This window comes from Rana temporaria, chromosome 5, assembly GCF_905171775.1.
Source record: "Rana temporaria chromosome 5, aRanTem1.1, whole genome shotgun sequence".
Taxonomy (NCBI): Eukaryota; Metazoa; Chordata; class Amphibia; order Anura; family Ranidae; genus Rana; species Rana temporaria.
The window spans coordinates 164,525,572-164,545,709 of record NC_053493.1 but is presented as its reverse complement, the minus strand read 5'-3'; the positions used below and the strand labels follow the sequence as shown (position 1 = coordinate 164,545,709).

Sequence of the window (20,138 nt, the reverse complement as noted above, 5' to 3'; positions counted from 1 at the left end):
ATTGCAGATCGCCGCCATTACTAGTAAAAAATAAATAAAACATTTATAATTCTGTCCCCTTTTTTGAAGGTGCTATAACTTTTGCGCAAACCAGTCGCTTATTGCGATTTTTTTTTTTTTTACCAAAAATATGTAGAAGAATATGGGTGTTACCATTGTCAGCAATAGGCTCAGATTTGGCATGCGATTTGACATGTCAAATAGGCCCGATGTAAATATAGGCTCAAACAAGGTACACTGCAGTTTTGATTTTTTTTTTTTTTTATGCTTTGTAAATAGGGACATGTAACAAATACAGAGTAGGTATTATCCCAATTTTGCTTCAAAAGTGAAAATACACTTTAAAGGGGAGTTCCACTCTAAAGTGGAACTTCCGCTCATCTGATTCCTCCCCCCCCTTTGATGCCACAATTGGCACCTTTCGGGGGGAGAGGAGACGGGATACCTGTCTTTGACAGGTATGCTTTCCCACTTCCGGGAGTCCGAGCCGCGGCCCATGAGGTCACTGTGGTGCTCCCTCCAATTCCCCAGGCCGCCGGTACAATAGGAGAGAGGAGCGGGGCCTCGCGCATGCGCAGTAGGGCTCCCGGCGTGAAGGCGAAAGGCTACACTGCCAGGTTCCCTTACCTGTAATGGTGGTGGCAGCACCCGGAAGCTGATGGAAACATCAGCTGCGGTGCCGACATTGCTGGACTCCAGGACAGGTAAGTGTTCTATTATTAAAAGCCAGCAGCTGCAGTATGTGTAGCTGCTGGCTTTTAATTATTTATTTTTTTGGGCTGAAACACCGCTTTAAGGCTAGAACAGATACTCTCCTAGTGTCTGTTTACATATGCTTCTTCCTTGCAGTATGGTCATCTCCTGGTGAGGGAAGAGCCTTGACTAACCAGACTGACTGCCTTATGTAGGGCATCATACATCTGCCAATCACTCTCAATCTGGTCAAAACTCCTTGCATGCTAAACCTTGCTTAATGAGCACTTTACCCAGTGAGTGTCAGTCTGTCACATGATAGATTCACAAGCGACTAAAAAATATCTCTATTATACTGAATAAAAACTATTTATCAACTTTGTCTGATTGCTAGAAGGTTATTTTTAACATCTACTCAGTGAGCTTCTGTCCTATGCTCTGCACCCTTTGAAGGTTTTGTTTCTGTTCTTGCCAATTACTAATGAAAACACTCATCCCCGCCCTCTTACAGTAACAAGTTTATTTTTCTACCTTGAGAAAAAGTAAATGTGCAAGTGCATTAGAAACCAATTAAAATATAATTTAGCAATTTTTTAAAACATTATGGCATTGTGTGTGCTAAATTCTGGTGTTTTTCAAGTGCATTAAAAGGACAGAATTGTTGCAATAACCTCCACTTTCTCAGCATTCCTTACATTTTACCATAAAAAGAGCCAATGACCAGTAGCCAGTAAAATAATTTGAACCTCCACTATTGAATTGTTATATTAGTGCAGCTTTACTTGTCAGTTATTGTTTGGTTTTTATTGAACTTTTATTCTTTCCCTGTCAAACCGGATAAGGCTGACTGTAATGCTATTCTTCATTCACGTCGGGTCAAGACATATTAACATAAAACGCGCCCCCATCTCATCCATTTGAATTGCGCGCCCTTACGCCAACACAGTTACACTACGCCGCCGTAACTTATGGCGCAAATTCTTTGTGTATACGGGAAATACACTGTAAGTTACGGCGGCGTCGTGTATCTGAGATACACTACGCCGGACGTAAAGAAGCGCCGCAACCCGCAACAAGCCAATGCTTTCGACGTGAACGTCATTCTACGAAAAGCCCTATTCGCGAACGTTTTACGCAAACGACGAAAAATTAGACGCTGGCCCGACGTCCATACTTAACATGGGCTGCGCCTCATATAGCAGGGGTAACGTTACGCCGAAAAAAGTCTTACGGAAACGACGTAAAAAAATGCGCCGGCCGGACGTACGTTTGTGGATTTGCGTATCTAGCTAATTTGCATACTCAACATGGAAATCGACGGAAGCGCCACCTAGCGGCCAGCGTAAATATGCACCTTAGATCCGACGGCGTACTAAGACGTACGCCAGTCGGATCTAGCCCAGCTTCAGGCATATCTTGTTTTATGGATACAAAACAAAGATACGCCGGAGCAACCTAGCAGTTACGCGGCGTATCAATAGATACGCCAGCGTAACTGCTTCGTGGATCTGGCCCCTTGTCTTTATTTATGTACAGAAAATGCTCAAAAGAAATGTCATACTGTGAGATTCTAAAATGCAATAATATTAATCTTTTGTTTTAATTTTATAGATTCTCTTCCTCTCCGAGATGTTGTGGCCATGTGTTTTATTTCTTATACTGGCCGCAGTTCGTTCATACGAACCTCCAATGCATATAAAAAACTGTAAGTTACTTCTTGAGCTACCCTATATTTTGTAATAAAATACTTCCAGTACTGATTTTTTATTTAGGTAAACACAGGTAAAGAATACAGTCACAAAGCTGTATTACAATTATTTTGTTGCCTATACTGGTGGAAAAATACATTATGTGCAATAATACCTCAAGGATAATTTAAAAGAGAATGGGAGCAATTCTTAAGCATGCTATTATGTGTAGATATGTTTAATTTTGGGGTGTTACATTTGTATGTCCTTGCTCGCAATGTGCTTCTTTTTGTATTAGCTGAGTGCAGTGGAGGTAGGGTTCATAAGGGGTGTGAAAGAAGATACTGTAACAAGTTGTAGTAATTAAAGGGAATGGAGGATAAGAAAGAGGACAGGAAAGGGAGAGGATAAGAACAGGAAGGAGGTAGGGGTTTGGAATAGGGTGGATGTGGAATGGATAGGGTAAAGGATATGGGGGAATAGAAAAAGAACATAAGGGTGATGTGGGAGTGAAAGATGGGAATTGGGAGGGTGGAGGGGATCAGGGAATTAAGCAGGGAATTAAGGAAGGTAGAAGTACCGTATTTTCCGGCGTATAAGACGACTGGGCGTATAAGACGACCCCCTAATTTTCCAGGAAAAATTTTGATTTTGGGATATACTCACTGTATAAGACTACCCCCTTCTTACTAGTCTTTCTGGAAGCTGAGGGGGAGCCAGAACCACTGACAGAAACAGGCTTTTTCAAATCTCACTGTGCCATTACATTACATTCCTCACTGTGCCATTACATTACATGCCCAGACTGTGCCATTACATTACATGCCCAGACTGTGCCATTACATTACATGCCCAGACTGTGCCATTACATTACATGCCCAGACTGTGCCATTACATTACATGCCCAGACTGTGCCATTACATTACATGCCCAGACTGTGCCACTGTGCCATTACATGCCCCCACATTGCCATTGTGCCATTACATGCCCCCACATTGCCATCACTTGCCCCTCACTTGCCTCTCACTGTGTCATCACTTGCCCCCACTGTGCCTGAACTTGTTGCCCCCCCAGTGCAATAACACTCACTTTTTTTTTTCCAGCAGTGACAGTCCCCCATGCTGCGAGCGCGAGCGTGAATGATTTCAAAGCCGCGCCTTCACTTCAGAGTGTTCTGTGATAGGCGGCACACACATTTTCCCAGCAGCGCCTCTGTTCTGTTTTCTGCCTATCACGGACGTCTTCTCATCTCGTCCGAGGATGAGAAGGCATCTGTGATAGGAGGAACACAGAACAGAGGCGCTGCTGAGAAGATTTTTGTTCCTCCTATCACAGAACACTCTGAAGAGAAGGCGCGGCTTTGAAATCATTCACGCTCGCGCTCGCAGCATGGGCAAAAAGTGAGTACTGAGACCGTACCCGGCGTATAAGACGACCCCCGACTTTGGATGCATGTTTTTGCATCCAGAAAGTCGTCTTATACGCCGGAAAATACGGTACTATTTTTAGATTTATTGTTCATGCACTATGTGTGTTGTTGGAACATACTGATTTCATGTTTTCTTTGTCTTTTGTTTGCAAAGCCTTTTTTTAAGGTTTGGGATATTGTAATAGAAAGTTATTGTAACCACAGTGTGATCATCTAGTACATGGGTGCTCAACCTGTGGCTCTCCAGCTGTTGCAAAACTACAATTCCCATAATGCCTCAGCCTTTGGGAGACATGCTTGTACCTGTCAGCGGCTTGCAATGCCTCATGGGAATTGTAGTTCCGCAACAGCTGGAGAGCCACAGGTTGAGCACCCATGATAGTAGATGTGTGTTACCTGGATGCATATAGTGTTAAAAGAGTCCACAAAATATTTTACTTTGCTGCAAGGTCACTTCTAGATCAAAACCCAATAATTTTCATACATTTTGCAACTGATAATTGTAGGTACTATAGCAGTGAATCCAAAGTAAAAGTGTTAGGGCTCATTTACACTTGCTTCGGCTTCAACATGGCTTCGGACAGGCTTTGCTAAAGCTCTCTGAACGCTAGTCAAAGCTCCTGTTACTAAATAAAATGGTTAGTTCACAGTCTTGTTTGCACCTGCTTTTGCTTTGCTTCGGCTTTGCTTCAAAAATTATAACCCATGTTGCTTCAGTGGTGCTTCAAAGTGTTTTCAAAGCCTCCATAGAAGTCTATAGCAAAGCTCGCTTGAAGCCCCACTGAAGCCCCACCGAAGCCTCATTGAAGCCCCAAGAAGCCTCACAAAGCTTCACCAAAGCCCCACCCAAGCCTCTTTTGAAGCAGTGGCGGTTCGTCCATAGAGGGCGCTGGAGCGCCGCCCCCTCTGGCTCTCGCCCGCCACTAAGTCTAATAACATACATTCATGCATTGCATGAGTATATGTTATTGTTGCCAGCTGCCGCTGGTCTATTCAGAGATGGCCGTAACTTGAGCGCCGGCCACCTGAATAACGGCAGCTGGTTGGCTGTGCGGAAGTGCCTATCAGAGCCCTCGGCTCCCGGATGTCTTATCCTCGGAACGTATGGGGGGTGCGTTCCTTGGAGAAGACTCACGGTCGTCTCAGCCAATCAGGTTCCCCGATTCTGGTTATCGGTAACCTGATTGGCTAAAGCATCACCAAGGCGGGAGAAGACATCGAGGGACATGGAAGGAGTAAGGGAAGTGCATTTTACAGGGCACAGCGGCATCAATGGGCACAGTGGCATCAATGGGCACAGTGGCATCAATGGGCACAGTGGCGACAATGGGCACAGTGGTGACAATGGGCACAGTGGTGACAATGGGCACAGTGGCAACAATTAAAGGGCACAGTGACATGCACAGTGGCAACAATGGGCACAGTGGTGACAATTGGCACAGTGGCGACAATTGAGGGGCACAGTGGCTGCGTTTGATGGCATGGCACAGTGGTGACAATTGATGGCACAGTGGCTGTGTTTGATGGCATGGCACAGTGACTGCGTTTGATGGCATGGCACAGTGACTGCGTTTGATGGCATGGCACAGTGACTGCGTTTGATGGCATGGCACAGTGACTGCGTTTGATGGCATGGCACAGTGACTGCATTTGATGGCATGGCACAGTGGTGACAATTGATGGCATAGTGGCTGCGTTTGATGGCATGGCACAGTGGCTGCATTTGATGGCATGGCACAGTGGTGACAATTGATGGCACAGTGGCTGCATTTGATGGGCACAGTGAGGCTGCAATTTTATTTTATTTTTTTTCGTTTGCGCCCCCCAAAAAATTTTGAGCACCAGCCGCCACTGCTTTGAAGCTCCACTAAAGCTTTACTGAAGCCTCATCGAAGCACCAAGCAAAAACAGGTGTAAACAGGACTGTAAGATAACCATTATATTTAGTGACAGGAGCCTTTGACTGGCGTTCAGAGAGCTTTAACAAAGCATGTCCGAAGCCAAGTTTTTAAGCAAGTGTAAACTAGCACCAAATTATGTGTCCAGTTGAGGTTAGTGTCACTAATTTGCTATTATTATTCCAAACTAAAGGTCAATGTAAGTGGTGATACAGAGTTAAAAATAAAAAGCCCTCCTCCCACCTTCCTATGAAAAATTGTTAGTGTGTTATTTAAATACTGTATTTATTGGCGTATAACACTCACTTTTTTACCCTGAAAATAGAGAGTAAACTGTGCCTGCGTGTTATACGCAGGGAGCTGTGGAAAGTTTTTTCCCTGAAACTTCCCTCTTAACCACTTGACAACTGGGCACTTAAACACCCTTAATAACCAGACCAATTTTCAGCTTTTGGTGCTCTCACGTTTTGAATGACAATAACTCAGTCATACAACACTGTAACCAAATGAAATTTTTGTCCTTTTTTTCCCACAAATAGAGCTTTCTTTTGGTGGTATTTGATCACCTCTGCGTTTTTTTTTTTCGCTATTAATGAAAAAAGAACGAAAATTTTGTAAAAAAATGAATTTTTCTTCATTTCTATCATATCATTTTGTAAAAAAGTAATTTTTCCTCATACATTTGGCCTAAAATGCATACTGCTACATATTTTTGGTAAAAATAAAATAAAAATTTGGATATTATTTAGTCTGGGTGAAAGTTATAGGGTCTACAAGCTATGGTACCAATTTCTGAAAATTGAACAATTTGATCACACCTGAAGTACTGACAGCTTCTCTCATTTCTTGAGACCCTAACAAGCCAATAAAGTACAAATACCCCCCAAATGACCCCTTTTTGGAAAGTAGACATTCCAAGGTAGTTAGTAAGAGTCATAGTTAGTTTTTTGAAGTTGTCATTTGTTCCCACAATTCTTTGCAAAATCAAGATTTTTTTTTTTTTTCCCATACCAATATTGTCATTATAACAGGTTATTTCTCTCACATGGCATGTATATTCCACAAATGGCACCCCAAAATATATTCTGCTGCTCCTCCTGAGTATGGCAATACCACATGTGTGAGACTTTTACACAGCGTGGCCACATACAGAGGCCCAACACCGAAGTAGCAACTTCAAGCATTCTAGGAGCATAAATTACACATCTAATCTCTCAACCACCTATTACACTTTTGAAGGCCCTGGAGCACCAGGACAATGGAAACGCCCACAAAGTGACCCCATTTTGGAAAGCTAACACCCCAACGTATAATCTATGAGGCATAATGAGTCTTTTGAACAGTTCATTTTTTTCCAGATGTTTTTGGAAAATGTGGAAAAAAATAAAAACGCATTTTTTTTTACAGAAAGTTGTCCATTTATAGGATATTTCCAACACATAGCATGTACATAGAAAAAATTACACCCCAAAATATATTCTGCTGCTCCTCCTGAGTATGGCGATACCACATGTGTGAGACTTTTACACAGCGTGGCCACATACAGAGGCCCAACATCCAAGAAGCACCATCAGGTGTTCTAGGGACATAAATTACACATCCAATTTCCTTACAATCTATCACATTTTTGAAGGGCCTTCATATTTCTAACACAGCATGTACATACCAAGAATTACACCCTAAAATACATTCTGCTGAGTAATGGGTAAAAAAAAAGAAGATTACCTGTGGTTTTAGTAGTGCAATTGTCCACAGAAGGAGAGCCCCGATCTAGGCAGCAGGCAGGGACGTGGTCACTGGTCAGCGACAGTGAATGGAATTGTCCAGGCAGCAGGCAGGAATATTGTCCATAGTCAGTACAGTGCCAGCAGTGGCAAAATATTCGTCCTGGTAGGAACATGGTCCAAGTAGCGGGCCATGGGTAGGGGAATGGGGACAGGGGTAGAGGCTTCTCCCACCCAAATCTCTTTGAAGCCTCCGGGCAACCAGACCCTAATCCGGGAATGAGAAAACTAAAAAATTAGTTTTTTCATCCAGAAAAACAATTCTGGAGCCCCTCACATATGTGAGACCCCTGTGTTCCCACTAGTATAGCAGGGTAAAAGATCAATCCAAGGGGCAGGCAAAAAACATGGTCAAACAGTCCAGGGTCAGTTCCAGAGCAGGCAGAGGTAGGTACAGTTTAGGGTTAGGCAAAAGAGTGGTCGTATAACAAGCCAGGGTCAGTTCCAGAGAAGGCAGAGGTATGTTTAGGGTTAGGCAAAAGAGTGGTCGTATAACAGGCCATGGTCGGTTCCGGAGAAGGCAGAAGTATGTTTAGGGTTAGGCAAAAGAGTGGTCGTATAACAGGCCATGGTCGGTTCCGGAGAAGGCAGAGGTATGTCAGTGCAGTGGCATAAGGGGTGTGGGGGGAAATTACAGGAAATGAGAATTGCGTTTACCATACGTCCCTAATAATGTAGAAACGTATGGTAACGGCGGAAACATGTTCCAATACAGAGGCCTGGTTGGGAAGGACAATCGGGACAGTAATACGTGGTGTCTTTTCGAATTCCTCTTCTGGAGCACACCCGGCACCTCTTCTGATTTCTGTTGCCTGTTTCACGGGAGGGGGTTTGCTCAGGAAAGTGACGCTCGTGCAGTCTGCTCACAGAATCAGAGCGAATATTTTCCGGTGGGTTTTCAGGGTACAAAAGGGCGGTGATGACTTCTTCTTGATAGTCCAGATATGATACGGGGTTCTCTGATGATTTTTTGTAAATTACATAGGAATTATAGAAGGCCAAACTAAAAAAAAAAATGGACACTTTCTTATACCAGTGGCAGGATTTTCTTGTGGGCAGGTAGGGTTCTAACATCTGGTCATTGAAGTCCACTCCCCCCATGAACAAATTATAGTCATAGATGCATTTTGGTTTTTGGATTGGGCTGGTTCTTTTGGGGACTTACACGCATGTGTCGTCGTGGATTGATGTAAGCATGTGGACGTTCCGTTTGTCCCTCCACCTGACAGCCAATATCTCCTGGTTCCTCAATGCTGCAGACTCCCCTCGTCTGAGCTTTTGATCCACCAGTTTTTGCGGGAAGCCTTTCCTGTTGGGTCTTATTGTGCCACATGATGGGGTATTCCGAAGGTAAAGACAGCAAAACAGGGGCAAGCTGGTGTAGAAATTATCCACATAAAGGTGGTATCCCTTTCCAAAGAGTGGATACATCAGATCCCAGACCACTTTTCCGCTGACTCCCATATACTCTGGACATTCAGGGGGATGCAGTTGGGAGTCCTTCCCTTCATACACCATGAATGAGTAGAGGTACCCTGTGGCTCTGTCACAAAGTTTGTACATTTTGACCCCATATCGGGCCCTTTTGCTGGGGATGAACTGCTTGATGCCCAGCCTGCCTGAGAATTTGACAAGGGACTCGTCCACAGATATGTTCTGGTCAGGGGTATATAATTGGGGAAATTGTTGAGCGAAAAAATTTAGAAGTGGCCGAATTTTATATAGCTTGTCAAAAGCAGGGTCATTTCGGGGAGGGCACTGGGTGTTGTCGTTAAAGTGGAGGAACCGCATAATTATTAAATATCGGGATCTTGGCATAAGGGAGGAGAAGATTGGCATGTGGTGAATGGGTTTGGTGGACCAGTAGGAGTACAATTGTTTTTTTTTTTGAAAGTGCCATAGTAAACGTTAGGCCTAAGAACATTTTAAATTCGTCCACGGTTAGTTCTCTCCACTCAAAGGGGCGGGCATATCTGGAACCAGGGTTACTTCTTATGTACTGTTGTCCGTAGAGATTGCACTGGGCCACAATGAAGGATAGCAAATCTTCGGTGAAAAGTAAATTAAAAAAATTAATCATGGAAAAGTTTTCGGTGTTCACCTGGACACCTGGCTGGGCAGTGAAGGGGGGGATATTTGCTGCTCCGGAATTAGGGGGAAGCCACAAAGGGTTTTGAAGGCCATAGGGAAGGCTGGCATGGCCCCTATCCCTTTGGGGCTGAGATGACACCCTACTGGTGCCTGGGCTTTGTTGCAGTGGCACATCGCTTGAGGTGGACGGCACAGCTCTTGAGGTGGACGGCACAGCGCTTGGGGTGGACGGCACAGCGCTTGGGGTGGACGGCACAGCGCTTGGGGTGGACGGCACAGCGCTTGGGGTGGACGGCCCTGCGCGTCTGGGAGTAGGCCGCTTCTCCACGCCAGCACCCCTTCTTTTCCTGGGCACATGTTCTTCTTCAGATTCTGAATCGGACCCACTGTCTATAACGGGTTCATAGGCCGAATCAGAATCGGACAGAGACTCCTCGCTGCTCTCATCACTCATGGCAAGTAGACGCTGTACGGCCTGCTCACCGGTAAAGATTTTTTTTGCCATACTGGTGGCTGGTGAGGCTGTACTGCAGAGCACTGTGGTGGCACTGGTGGACACAGGTGGGCACATGCGGCACTTATGTGCACTGTAGTGGCACGGGTGTGGCTCTGGTGGGCACAGGCGGCACTGGTGGGCACAGGCGGCACAGGTGGCTCTGGTGGGGCTCTGGTGTGCACCGATTAGCAGCACTGGTGGGCACAGGCAGCACTGGTGGGCACAGGTAGCACTGGAGGGCACAGGCGGCACTGGTGGCACTGGTGGGCACAGGTGGCCATGGTGGCACAGGCGGCACTGGTGGCACAGGCGGCACTGGTGGGCGCAGACGGCACTGGTGGGCGCAGACGGCACTGGTGGGCGCAGACGGCACTGGTGGGCGCAGACGGCACTGGTACGGCACTGTTGTGGCACTAATATAGGACTGTTGTGGCTCTGGTGACTGGTGCGGCTCTGGTGACTGGTGCGGCTCTGGTGACACTGGTGCGGCTCTGGTGACACTGATGTGGCACTACTGGGCACAGATGTGGCACTGTTGGGCACAGATGTGGCACTTTAGGCACAGATGTGGCACTTTAGGGCACAGATGTGGCACTTTAGGGCACTGATGTGGCACTATGGGCACTGATGTGGCACTATGGGCACTGATGTGGCACTATGGGGCACTTTTTCACTCACAGTTTATCTCCTCTTCTCTCCCGCTGATACTGTGTGAGGAGAGGAGGTAAACTTTCCCTGACCTCCTTTGTTTACATTGTGATCGCGCCGTCATTGGACGGCGCGATCACATGGTAAAAGACCGTTGTTGCTGGTCATTTACCTCGATCTGTGTAGCGCCGGGTCTCATAGACCCGGCGCGCACAAAATTTTCTGTGTGCGCGCCCGAGGCGGCGCGCATTACTGCTTCTGCGGGGCGCCGTTTCAGAACGGCGACCCCCAGTTAAGCAACCACTTTGCCGCCGTTTTCAGACGGCGGCCGGTGGTTAAGTGGTTAAAGTTAGGGTGCTTGTTATACGCCGTTAACCATACCTCCCAACTTTGGAACTTGAGAATGAGAGACATTTTAGGGAGATGGTGACTTGCAGTGCGCTGTGCGCACCGCAGCAACAAGTGGGTGCGACCAAACAGTGGTGGGGGCTAAAGAGGCACAGTAAAACAAAACCTGGACTTCCTAGTACCTATACAATATACATTGATTGCTGTGCCACAAGCTGAAGTCACACAAACACATACCTTCTATACTCCTAGATAACACCAGACCCCCCTATACTCCCTGTACTCCTAGATAACACCAGACCCCCCTATACTCCCTGTACTGCTAGATAACACCAAACCCCTCTATACTCCCTGTACTCCTAGATAACACCAGACCCCCTATACTCCTAGATAACTAGGAGTACAGGGGGTATGGTGTTATCTAGGGGTATAGGGGGTCTGATGTTGACTAGGAGTACAGGGGGGTCTGGTGTTAACTAGGAGTACAGGGGGTATAGGGGGTCTGGTGTTAACTAGGAGTATAGAGGGGTCTGGTGTTATCTAGGAGTACAGGGGGGGGGGTCTGGTGTTATCTAGGAGTACAGGGGATATAGGGTGGTCTGGTGTTAACACCAGACCCCCCTATACTCCTAGTTAACACCAGACCCCCCTATATCCCCTGTACTCCTAGATAACACCAGACCCCCCTGTACTCCTAGATAACACCAGACCCCTCTATACTCCTAGATAACACCAGACCCCCCTATACCCCCTGTACTCCTAGATAACACCAGACCCCCCCTGTACTCCTAGATAACACCAGACCCCTCTATACCCCTAGATAACACCAGACTCCCCTATAACCCCTGTACTCCTATATAACACCAGCCCCCCCCCTGTACTCCTAGATAACACGAGACCCCCCCCCCCCCCTTGTACTCCTAGATAACACCAGACCCCCCTATACTCCTAGATAACAACAGACTCCCTATACCCCCTGTACTCCTAGTGAACACCAGACCCCTCTAAACTAGGAGTACAGGGGGTATAGGGGGGTCTGGTGTTCACTAGGAGTACAGGGGGTAAACACCAGACCCCCCTATACCCGCTGTATTCCTAGTATTTTTTTGTATGCAATACAGATACACACAGACTGCTGGGACTTGTAGTTCCTGTATACAAGACAGTCACAGACTGCTGGGACTTGTAGTTCCTGTATACAAGACAGACACAGACTGCTGGGACTTGTACACAGGAACTACAAGTCCCAGCATTCTGTGTCTGTCTTGTACACAGGAACTACAAGTCCCAGCATTCTGTGTCTGTCTTGTACACAGGAACAACACGTCCCAGCAGTCTGTGACAGTCTTGTATACAGGAACTACAAGACAGACACAGAATGCTGGGACTTGTAGTTCCTGTATAACAAAACAAATATACAGACTGCTGGGACTTGCAAACCAATACACACATACATACACACATTCATATATACTCGCACAGCACAGTAAACTGACCTGCTGAACTTCTGTGCAGACTCCTGGCTTCTGCTACACACGGGGATAGGGTTGCCACCTTTTCGTCAAGCCAAACCCGAACACTTCAGCAGCTCACGCCAATTTTTTATTTATTTTTTGTAGTACATTCCATGTATTACCTCTGTACAAAGCAATGCACAGCAATTTTGTGATTAAATAAAACTTCTAATCATATGGAGTTAATTACAGGAGTTCCCCTTTACATCAGAGTCAACATAGTTCCCCTTCTACGTCTGAATCCACAGAGTTTCCCTTTATATCTGAATCTGCAGGAGAGGTGTGCAGAGGTTATGATGGGGGCAGTACTTACTGGAGAAGAGTAAGGAGGGGGTGATGGGGCAGTATGTACAGGAGAGGACTGTGGTAAGTATGATGGGGGCAGTACATACAGGAGAGGACTGTGGTGGGTATGATGGGGGCAGTATGTACAGGAGAGGAGCATGGAGGGTATAATGGGGGCAGTACGTACAGGAGAGGACTGTGGTGGGTATGATGGGGGCAGTATGTACAGGAGAGGACTGTGGTGAGTATGATGGGGGCAGTACATACAGGAGAGGACTGTGGTGGGCATGATGGGGGCAGTATGTACAGGAAAGAACTGTGGTGGGCATGATGGGGACAGTATGTACAGGGGAGGAATTTGGTGGGTATGATGAGGGCAGTATGTACAGGAGAGGACTGTGGTGGGTATGATGGGGGCAGTATGTACAGTAGAGGACTGTGAAAAGTATGATGGGGCAGTACATACAGGAGAGGACTGTGGTGGGTATGATGGGCAGTACGTGTAGGAGAGGACTGTGGTGGGAATGATGGGGGCAGTATGTACAGGAGAGGAGTGTGGAGGGTATGATGGGGGCAGTACGTACAGGAGAGGACTGTGGTGGGTATGATGGGGCAGTACGTACAGGAGAGGACTGTGGTGGGTATGATGGGGGCAGTACGTATAGGAGAGGACTGTGGTGGGTATGATGGGCAGTACATACAGGAGAGGACTGTGGTGGGTATGATGGGGGCAGTATGTACAGGAGAGGACTGTGGAGAGTATGATGGGGGCAGTACGTACAGGAGAGGACTGTGGTGGGCATGATGGGGACAGTATGTACAGGGGAGGAATTTGGAGGGTATGATGGGGCCAATATGTACAGGAGAGGAATTTGGTGGGTATGATGAGGGCAGTATGTACAGGAGAGGCATGTGGTAAGTATGATGGGGGCAGTACGTACAGGAGAGGACTGTGGTGGGTATGATGGGGGCAGTATGTACAGGAGAGGACTGTGAAAAGTATGATGGGGGCAGTACATACAGGAGAGGACTGTGGTGGGTATGATGGGCAGTACGTACAGGAGAGGACTGTGGTGGGTATGATGGGGGCAGTATGTACAGGAGAGGACTGTGGTGAGTATGATGGGGGCAGTACGTACAGGAGAGGACTGTGGTGGGCATGATGGGGACAGTATGTACAGGGGAGGAATTTGGAGGGTATGATTGGGCCAATATGTACAGGAGAGGAATTTGGTGGGTATGATGAGGGCAGTATGTACAGGAGAGGCATGTGGTAAGTATGATGGGGGCAGTACGTACAGGAGAGGACTGTGGTGGGTATGATGGGGGCAGTATGTACAGGAGAGGACTGTGGTGGGTATGATGGGGGCAGTACATGCTGTACAGGAGAGGAGTGTGGTGGGTATGATGGGGGCAGTACGTATAGGAGAGGACTGTGGTGGGTATGATGGGGGCAGGATGTACAGGAGAGGAATGTTGTGGGTATGATGGGGGCAGTACGTACAGGAGAGGACTGTGGTGGGTATGATGGGGCAGTACGTACAGGATAGGATTGTGGTGGGTATGATGGGGCAGTATGTACAGGAGAGGAGTGTGGTGGGTATGATGGGACAGTATGTACAGGAGAGGTCTGTGGTGGGTATGATGGGGCAGTATGTACAGGAGTAGACTGTGGTGGGTATGATGGGACAGTGTGTACAGGAGAGGAGTGTGGTGGGCATGATGGGGACAGTATGTACAGGAGAGGAGTGTGGAGGGTATAATGGGGCAGTACGTACAGGAGAGGACTGTGGTGGGTATGATGGGGGCAGTATGTACAGGAGAGGACAGTGGTGGGTATAATGGGGGCAGTACGTACAGGAGAGGAGTGTGAAGGGTATGATGGGGGCAGTATGTACAGGAGAGGACTGTGGTGGGTATGATGGGGGCAGTATGTACAGGAGAGGACTGTGGTGGGTATGATGGGGGAAGTATGTACAGTAGAGAAGTGCGGTGGGTATGGGTATGATGGGGGCAGTATGGGAGCGATGTTGGGTAGAGAAGGAAAGGGAAATTACCATGGAATGTTGTCTCTCAGCTGGGGGGTAAGAAGCAGCTCTGAGTGGTGTCTGGATAAAGTGGTCTGGGGGGTGATGTAAGCTGGGGGGATTGGGGGGCTGAGAAGTGGTCAGATAGCGATGTCTATAATGAAAAAAAAGCTCATCCACTACTATATACAATACTGCTCAATGAAAACAATCAGGTATAAGAAGTTTATATCTATATACTGTAATCCAGCTCCTAGCACTCTGTATACATGGATGATGTGAAGTTAATGGATGACCATTCATGTATCCCTGTGTTTTCCAAGCTCTGAGTGTACAATCAGACCACATACACACAGGGTTACATGAACGGTCATAAATGACATCACATTATCTGGACTGAGGATTTGGGATGTTTGTACAGACAAGTTGTCAGGTTTGGGAGATAGACTGTCAGCTGTGATTGGGCTGCAGACTCCCCCCTCCCCCCACACACACTGGGCTAGATTCAGATAGGTTAGCGGATCTTTAGATCCGTGTAACCTATCTGATTTACGATCCGCCGGCGCAAGTTTTTGAGGCAAGTGCTGTATTCAGAAAGCACTTGCTTCTAAAGTTGCGCCGGCGGATCGTAAATCCCCCGGCAGAATTCAAATTCCGCGGCTAGGGGGCGCGTAGAATTTAAATCAGGCGCGTCCCCACGCCGAACGAACTGCGCATGCGCCGTCCCCTAAATTTCCCAGCGTGCATTGCTCCAAATGACGTCGCTAGGACGTCATTGGTTTTGACGTGAACGTAAATTACGTCCATCCGTATTCGCGACCGACTTAAGCAAACAACGTAAAAAATTCAAAATTCGACCCGGGAACGACGGCCATACTTAACATAGGATACGCCGCATATAGCAGGGGTAACTATCCGCCGGAAAAAGCCGAACGAAAACGATGTAAAAAAAAAGCGGCGGGCGTTCGTTTCTGAATCGGCGGAAATCCTCATTTGCATATTCGTCGCATGAAAAAACTAAACGCCACCTAGCGGCCGGCCTGGAATTGCAGCCTAAGATCCGACGGTGTAAGTCACTTACACCTGTCGGATCTTTGGGAGATCTATGCGGAACTTGATTCTATGAATCAGGCGCATAGATCCGACCGACGGAACTCAGAGATACGACGGCGTATCAGGAGATATGCCGTCGTATCTCTATCTGAATCCGGGCCACTATCTCTTCCGATTCTAATATCATCTTAACCCTTCAATGCATCAGTGAAACAAATCCTCCTGAAAGTTTACAGCTTTCCACCCACTTGTCACAAAAAAACTCAGCTCACCTCTCCCTGCATGCAGTGTAAACAGCAGCCAGCCGACAGAAATTACAGTGAGCTCCACCTCCCGATTCTCTCACTACACTGCACTGGTGATTGGGGGGGTTCAGTCAGAGATCAGAGAGACTCTGCCTGCAGGAGACTGGAGGGGGGGGCAGAGAGAGACAGAAAGGAGCTTAGGATTTTCAACACACACCACAGGCACTGTGTATTTAGAAGAAATGCCTTTTCTGCTGTCTAAACAGTGGCAGGTGTTCTAATGTTCCCCTTGCCCAGATGGTCTAGCCCTAGTCTGTGCTCAGAAATGTGCCCGGGTGTCAAGCAGTACAAAACCCGGGCACATGATTCAAGACCGTACTGTCCGGGTGAATCCCGGACAGGTGGCAACCCTACACGGGGAGGGGGCGTGGCTGAGCCGAGACTGAGGGGTGGACTTTTTCTTTAGTGAATGCAGCCAGGAGAAGAGCTCAGTTGGCTGCCGAAGGGGGGGGTGTTATGGAAGCACAGCCCGACGTGCTCTACCATGTGACACCCCCCTCCTTCTCACATGTAACCTGCTCTGCCTCCACTCCACAGAACCTGTCTAGCTTTTGTCCCAGCCCCGCTCTTACCTTTGTAGCTTGGAGCCAGGAGTCGGGGGCGGAGCTGGAAGAGAGCCGCTCTGATCAGTGGTAGTTTACTTACAGTGCATGCCTGCAAATGACGTCATCGGTTGCCACGACGCCGGCGGTACTAGTAACTAGTCTCTATACAGAAGTTTGAGGGGAAGGGGAGAGAGAAGCTGACATATCGGATCCTGTTGGCAGAAATCCTTACTGGCTGCAGTGAGGATACTTCCACTGAGTGGTGCCCATTGTCGGAACTCACTTGTTCTGGCACTGGTCTGCGGGAATTTAGCCCTGATCGCGGGACCGTGGGACGGTTGGGAGGTATGATGTTAACTATGTTAACAATGTAAACATATTAGCCTGGTAATGGTTTAAATGAAAAGCCACCCCAAAAGCAGACTCTGAAAGGTACTTGCTATTATGTTTGAAAACCTTTTGTCAGGGCAGACTCATGATCTATCTGTAAAGTTACAGCTTTTAAGCCATGTGTCTGGAGACCTATCCATTCTGTCTGCTTCTGAACTCTTCAATAGGAGAGCTTCAATTGCCACAAATAGTGCTTTTACTGAACAGTGGCATAGGTGGTAAGTAGAAATTATCTCTCAAATCACAGAAGTCCAGGTCTAACAGACAATGTGCTGTCACGGAAAATACTTGCAGTATAATGTATATACTGTAGATGTAAGGCAATATACAGTACAGACCAAACGTTTGGACACACCATCTCATTCAAAGAGTTTTCTTTATTTTCATGACTATGAAAATTGTAGATTCACACTGAAGGCATCAAAACTATGAATTAACACATGTGGAATTATACATAACAAAAACGTGTGAAACAACTGAAAATATATTTCATATTCTAGGTTCTTCAAAGTAGCCACCTTTTGCAGCAGACACATCTCTAGAACTGTTAAGAGGAGACTGTGTGAATCAGGCCTTCATGGTAGAATATCTGCTAGGAAACCACTGCTAAAGAAAGGCAACAAGCAGAAGAGACTTGTTTGGGCTAAAGAACACAAGGAATAGACATTAGACCAGTGGAAATCTGTGCTTTGGTCTGATGAGTCCAAACTTGAGATCTTTGGTTCCAACCCCTGTCTCTTTGTGCGACGCAGAAAAGGTGAACGGATGCACTCTACATGCCTGGTTCCCACCGTGAAGCATGGAGGAGGAGGTGTGATGGTGTGGGGGTGCTTTGCTGGTGACACTGTTGGGGATTTATTCAAAATTGAAGGCATACTGAACCAGCATGGCTACCACAGCATCTTGTAGCCGCATGCTATTCCATCCGGTTTGCGTTTAGTTGGACCATCATTTATTTTTCAACAGGACAATGACCCCAAACACACCTCCAGGCTGTGTAAGGGCTATTTGACCAAGAAGGAGAGTGATGGGGTGCTGCGCCAGGTGACTACCTCTTGAAGCTCATCAAAGCAAAAGGTGGCTACTTTGAAGAACCTAGAATATGAAATATATTTTCAGTTGTTTCACACTTTTTTGTTATGTATAATTCCACATGTGTTAATTCATAGTTTTGATGCCTTCAGTGTGAATCTACAATTTTCATAGTCATGAAAATAAAAAAAAACTCTTTGAATGAGAAGGTGTGTCCAAACTTTTGGTCTGTACTGTAGTTTTATTTTTATTATGGAAGACACATTGTGAGAGGAAGTGGTAGATAAAATGATCTCAAAATTAAGCTAAAGCTTGCATCCTAATGGTTTAGTAAATAACACAGGGCTTGTATTCATAGATAATGGGGCATATGTGTCTACCTTCAGGAGACTGAACACAGACTCAAATCTTTTCTAGGAATGACCCTACTACACATTCCTATAACCCCACCTACTCCTTTAGACTTAGTTTTTTTGCTAGTGTCCTTAGATATGGGACCTATTCGTCTTTTTGGAGATTTTTTTATTTTTTAACCATTCATTAACTTCTTCTGACACTTCTATCAGGATTTGACTGCTTATTTGGCCTCCTGTGTCATCTTGGATCTCAAAATGGTGTTCTCTGCACTTCAAAGATTCCCCCATTTGAGCCGACTAGAGCTATCCCCTTGAAAGACCTCACACATAGGGTTGCCTTCCTGGTGGCCCTTAGATATGTTAAACACATTTATGAGCTGGCAGCTCTTTTTAAAAAAAATCATTTTCTTTTTTTGTACAGGGATAACATGAGAATATTATGCTAGAGTACATCCTGCTTCCTGCTCCACTATTGCCTATTAGACCAGACAACTTATTTCCAGTGCCTTTGCCCTCAAGCAAAGTTATTCTTTCTCACTCAGAGCTCATTCCAGCAGATCTGTTGGTGTCTCATGGACTATTCAGTATCAAGCAATGTATATCCCAGATTTGCAAGGCCTCCACACGGTCCTCTGTTCACACATTCTTCAGGGTCTATGAGGTGGATGTTCAAGCCTTGGCTTATGTGAATTTCAGCTGCAAGGTTCTTCAAGGTGGCATCTGAGTGTTTTTAAGCTCCCTTAACCTTTTGAATTAAATGCATTTGTTTTTTTGTTTTTTTAAACATCCTTATTGTACAGCCAGATGCATTTATTTTCAATTGTGAGTAACTAAAGCTGGAACCGAGTGAAATACTGCTTTAACATTAAAGTCTTGGTTACTGTAGCTCTCTTTTTCCTTTGTGAAATTGAAGAATACATTCAAAACCTTTTCCTTCTCTTTGCCATCTTTTGTAGCCAAATCCCCTTCACAATCCTTTATGGGGCCAATATATTCTGGCCTCACTTTCTTACTATTTACATACGTAAAGAATTTCTTTTTTTTTCTTTTTTTTTTTTACACTCCGCTGCCCTGATTTCACCCTTTCAAATTTTATATTGCATTCTTTGTAATGTTGGATTTTTGTCAATGACCTCTCAGCCTTATATTTTTTGAAGGCCTTTACTTTTGCTTTTATGTGCATTATGTTGGAGTTTAGCCACCCAGGATTTATTTTGGCTCTTTTAAACTTATTTCCCATTGGAATGCACTGGCCAACACCTTTTATTTGGTATGCAATTAAAGCACTCCCATTTTTCTTTATTGTTCTTTGTCCCTAGGATAGTATCCCCTACAATATCATCTAGCTATGAGCACAGTTTAGGGAAGTTGGCTCTTTTGAAATTCAGTGTACATGTATTACCCGTGTGTTTCCTATTTCTGTGATTTATGCTGAAACGAATTGACCTGTGGTCGCTGCTTCTTAAGTTGCCCTGTATTTCTACATCTGCGATCAGGTCTCTATATTGTTAGTAATCGGCATTGTTTCTTGTGGGTGCAGTTGCCACCTGACCCAT

At 46.2% G+C, this 20,138-nt stretch overlaps 1 protein-coding gene across 1 annotated transcript in view; it reads left to right on the top strand.

Annotated features, from left to right (window-relative positions):
- ABCA13 (ATP binding cassette subfamily A member 13) overlaps positions 1-20,138 on the top strand; it is a 410,714-nt gene that overhangs the window by 41,568 nt on the left and 349,008 nt on the right. Inside the window, exon 2 of the mRNA XM_040354439.1 lies at positions 2,305-2,398. Within this exon, the coding sequence (XP_040210373.1) occupies positions 2,305-2,398 (94 nt within the window). The remainder of the gene's footprint in view (positions 1-2,304; positions 2,399-20,138) is intronic.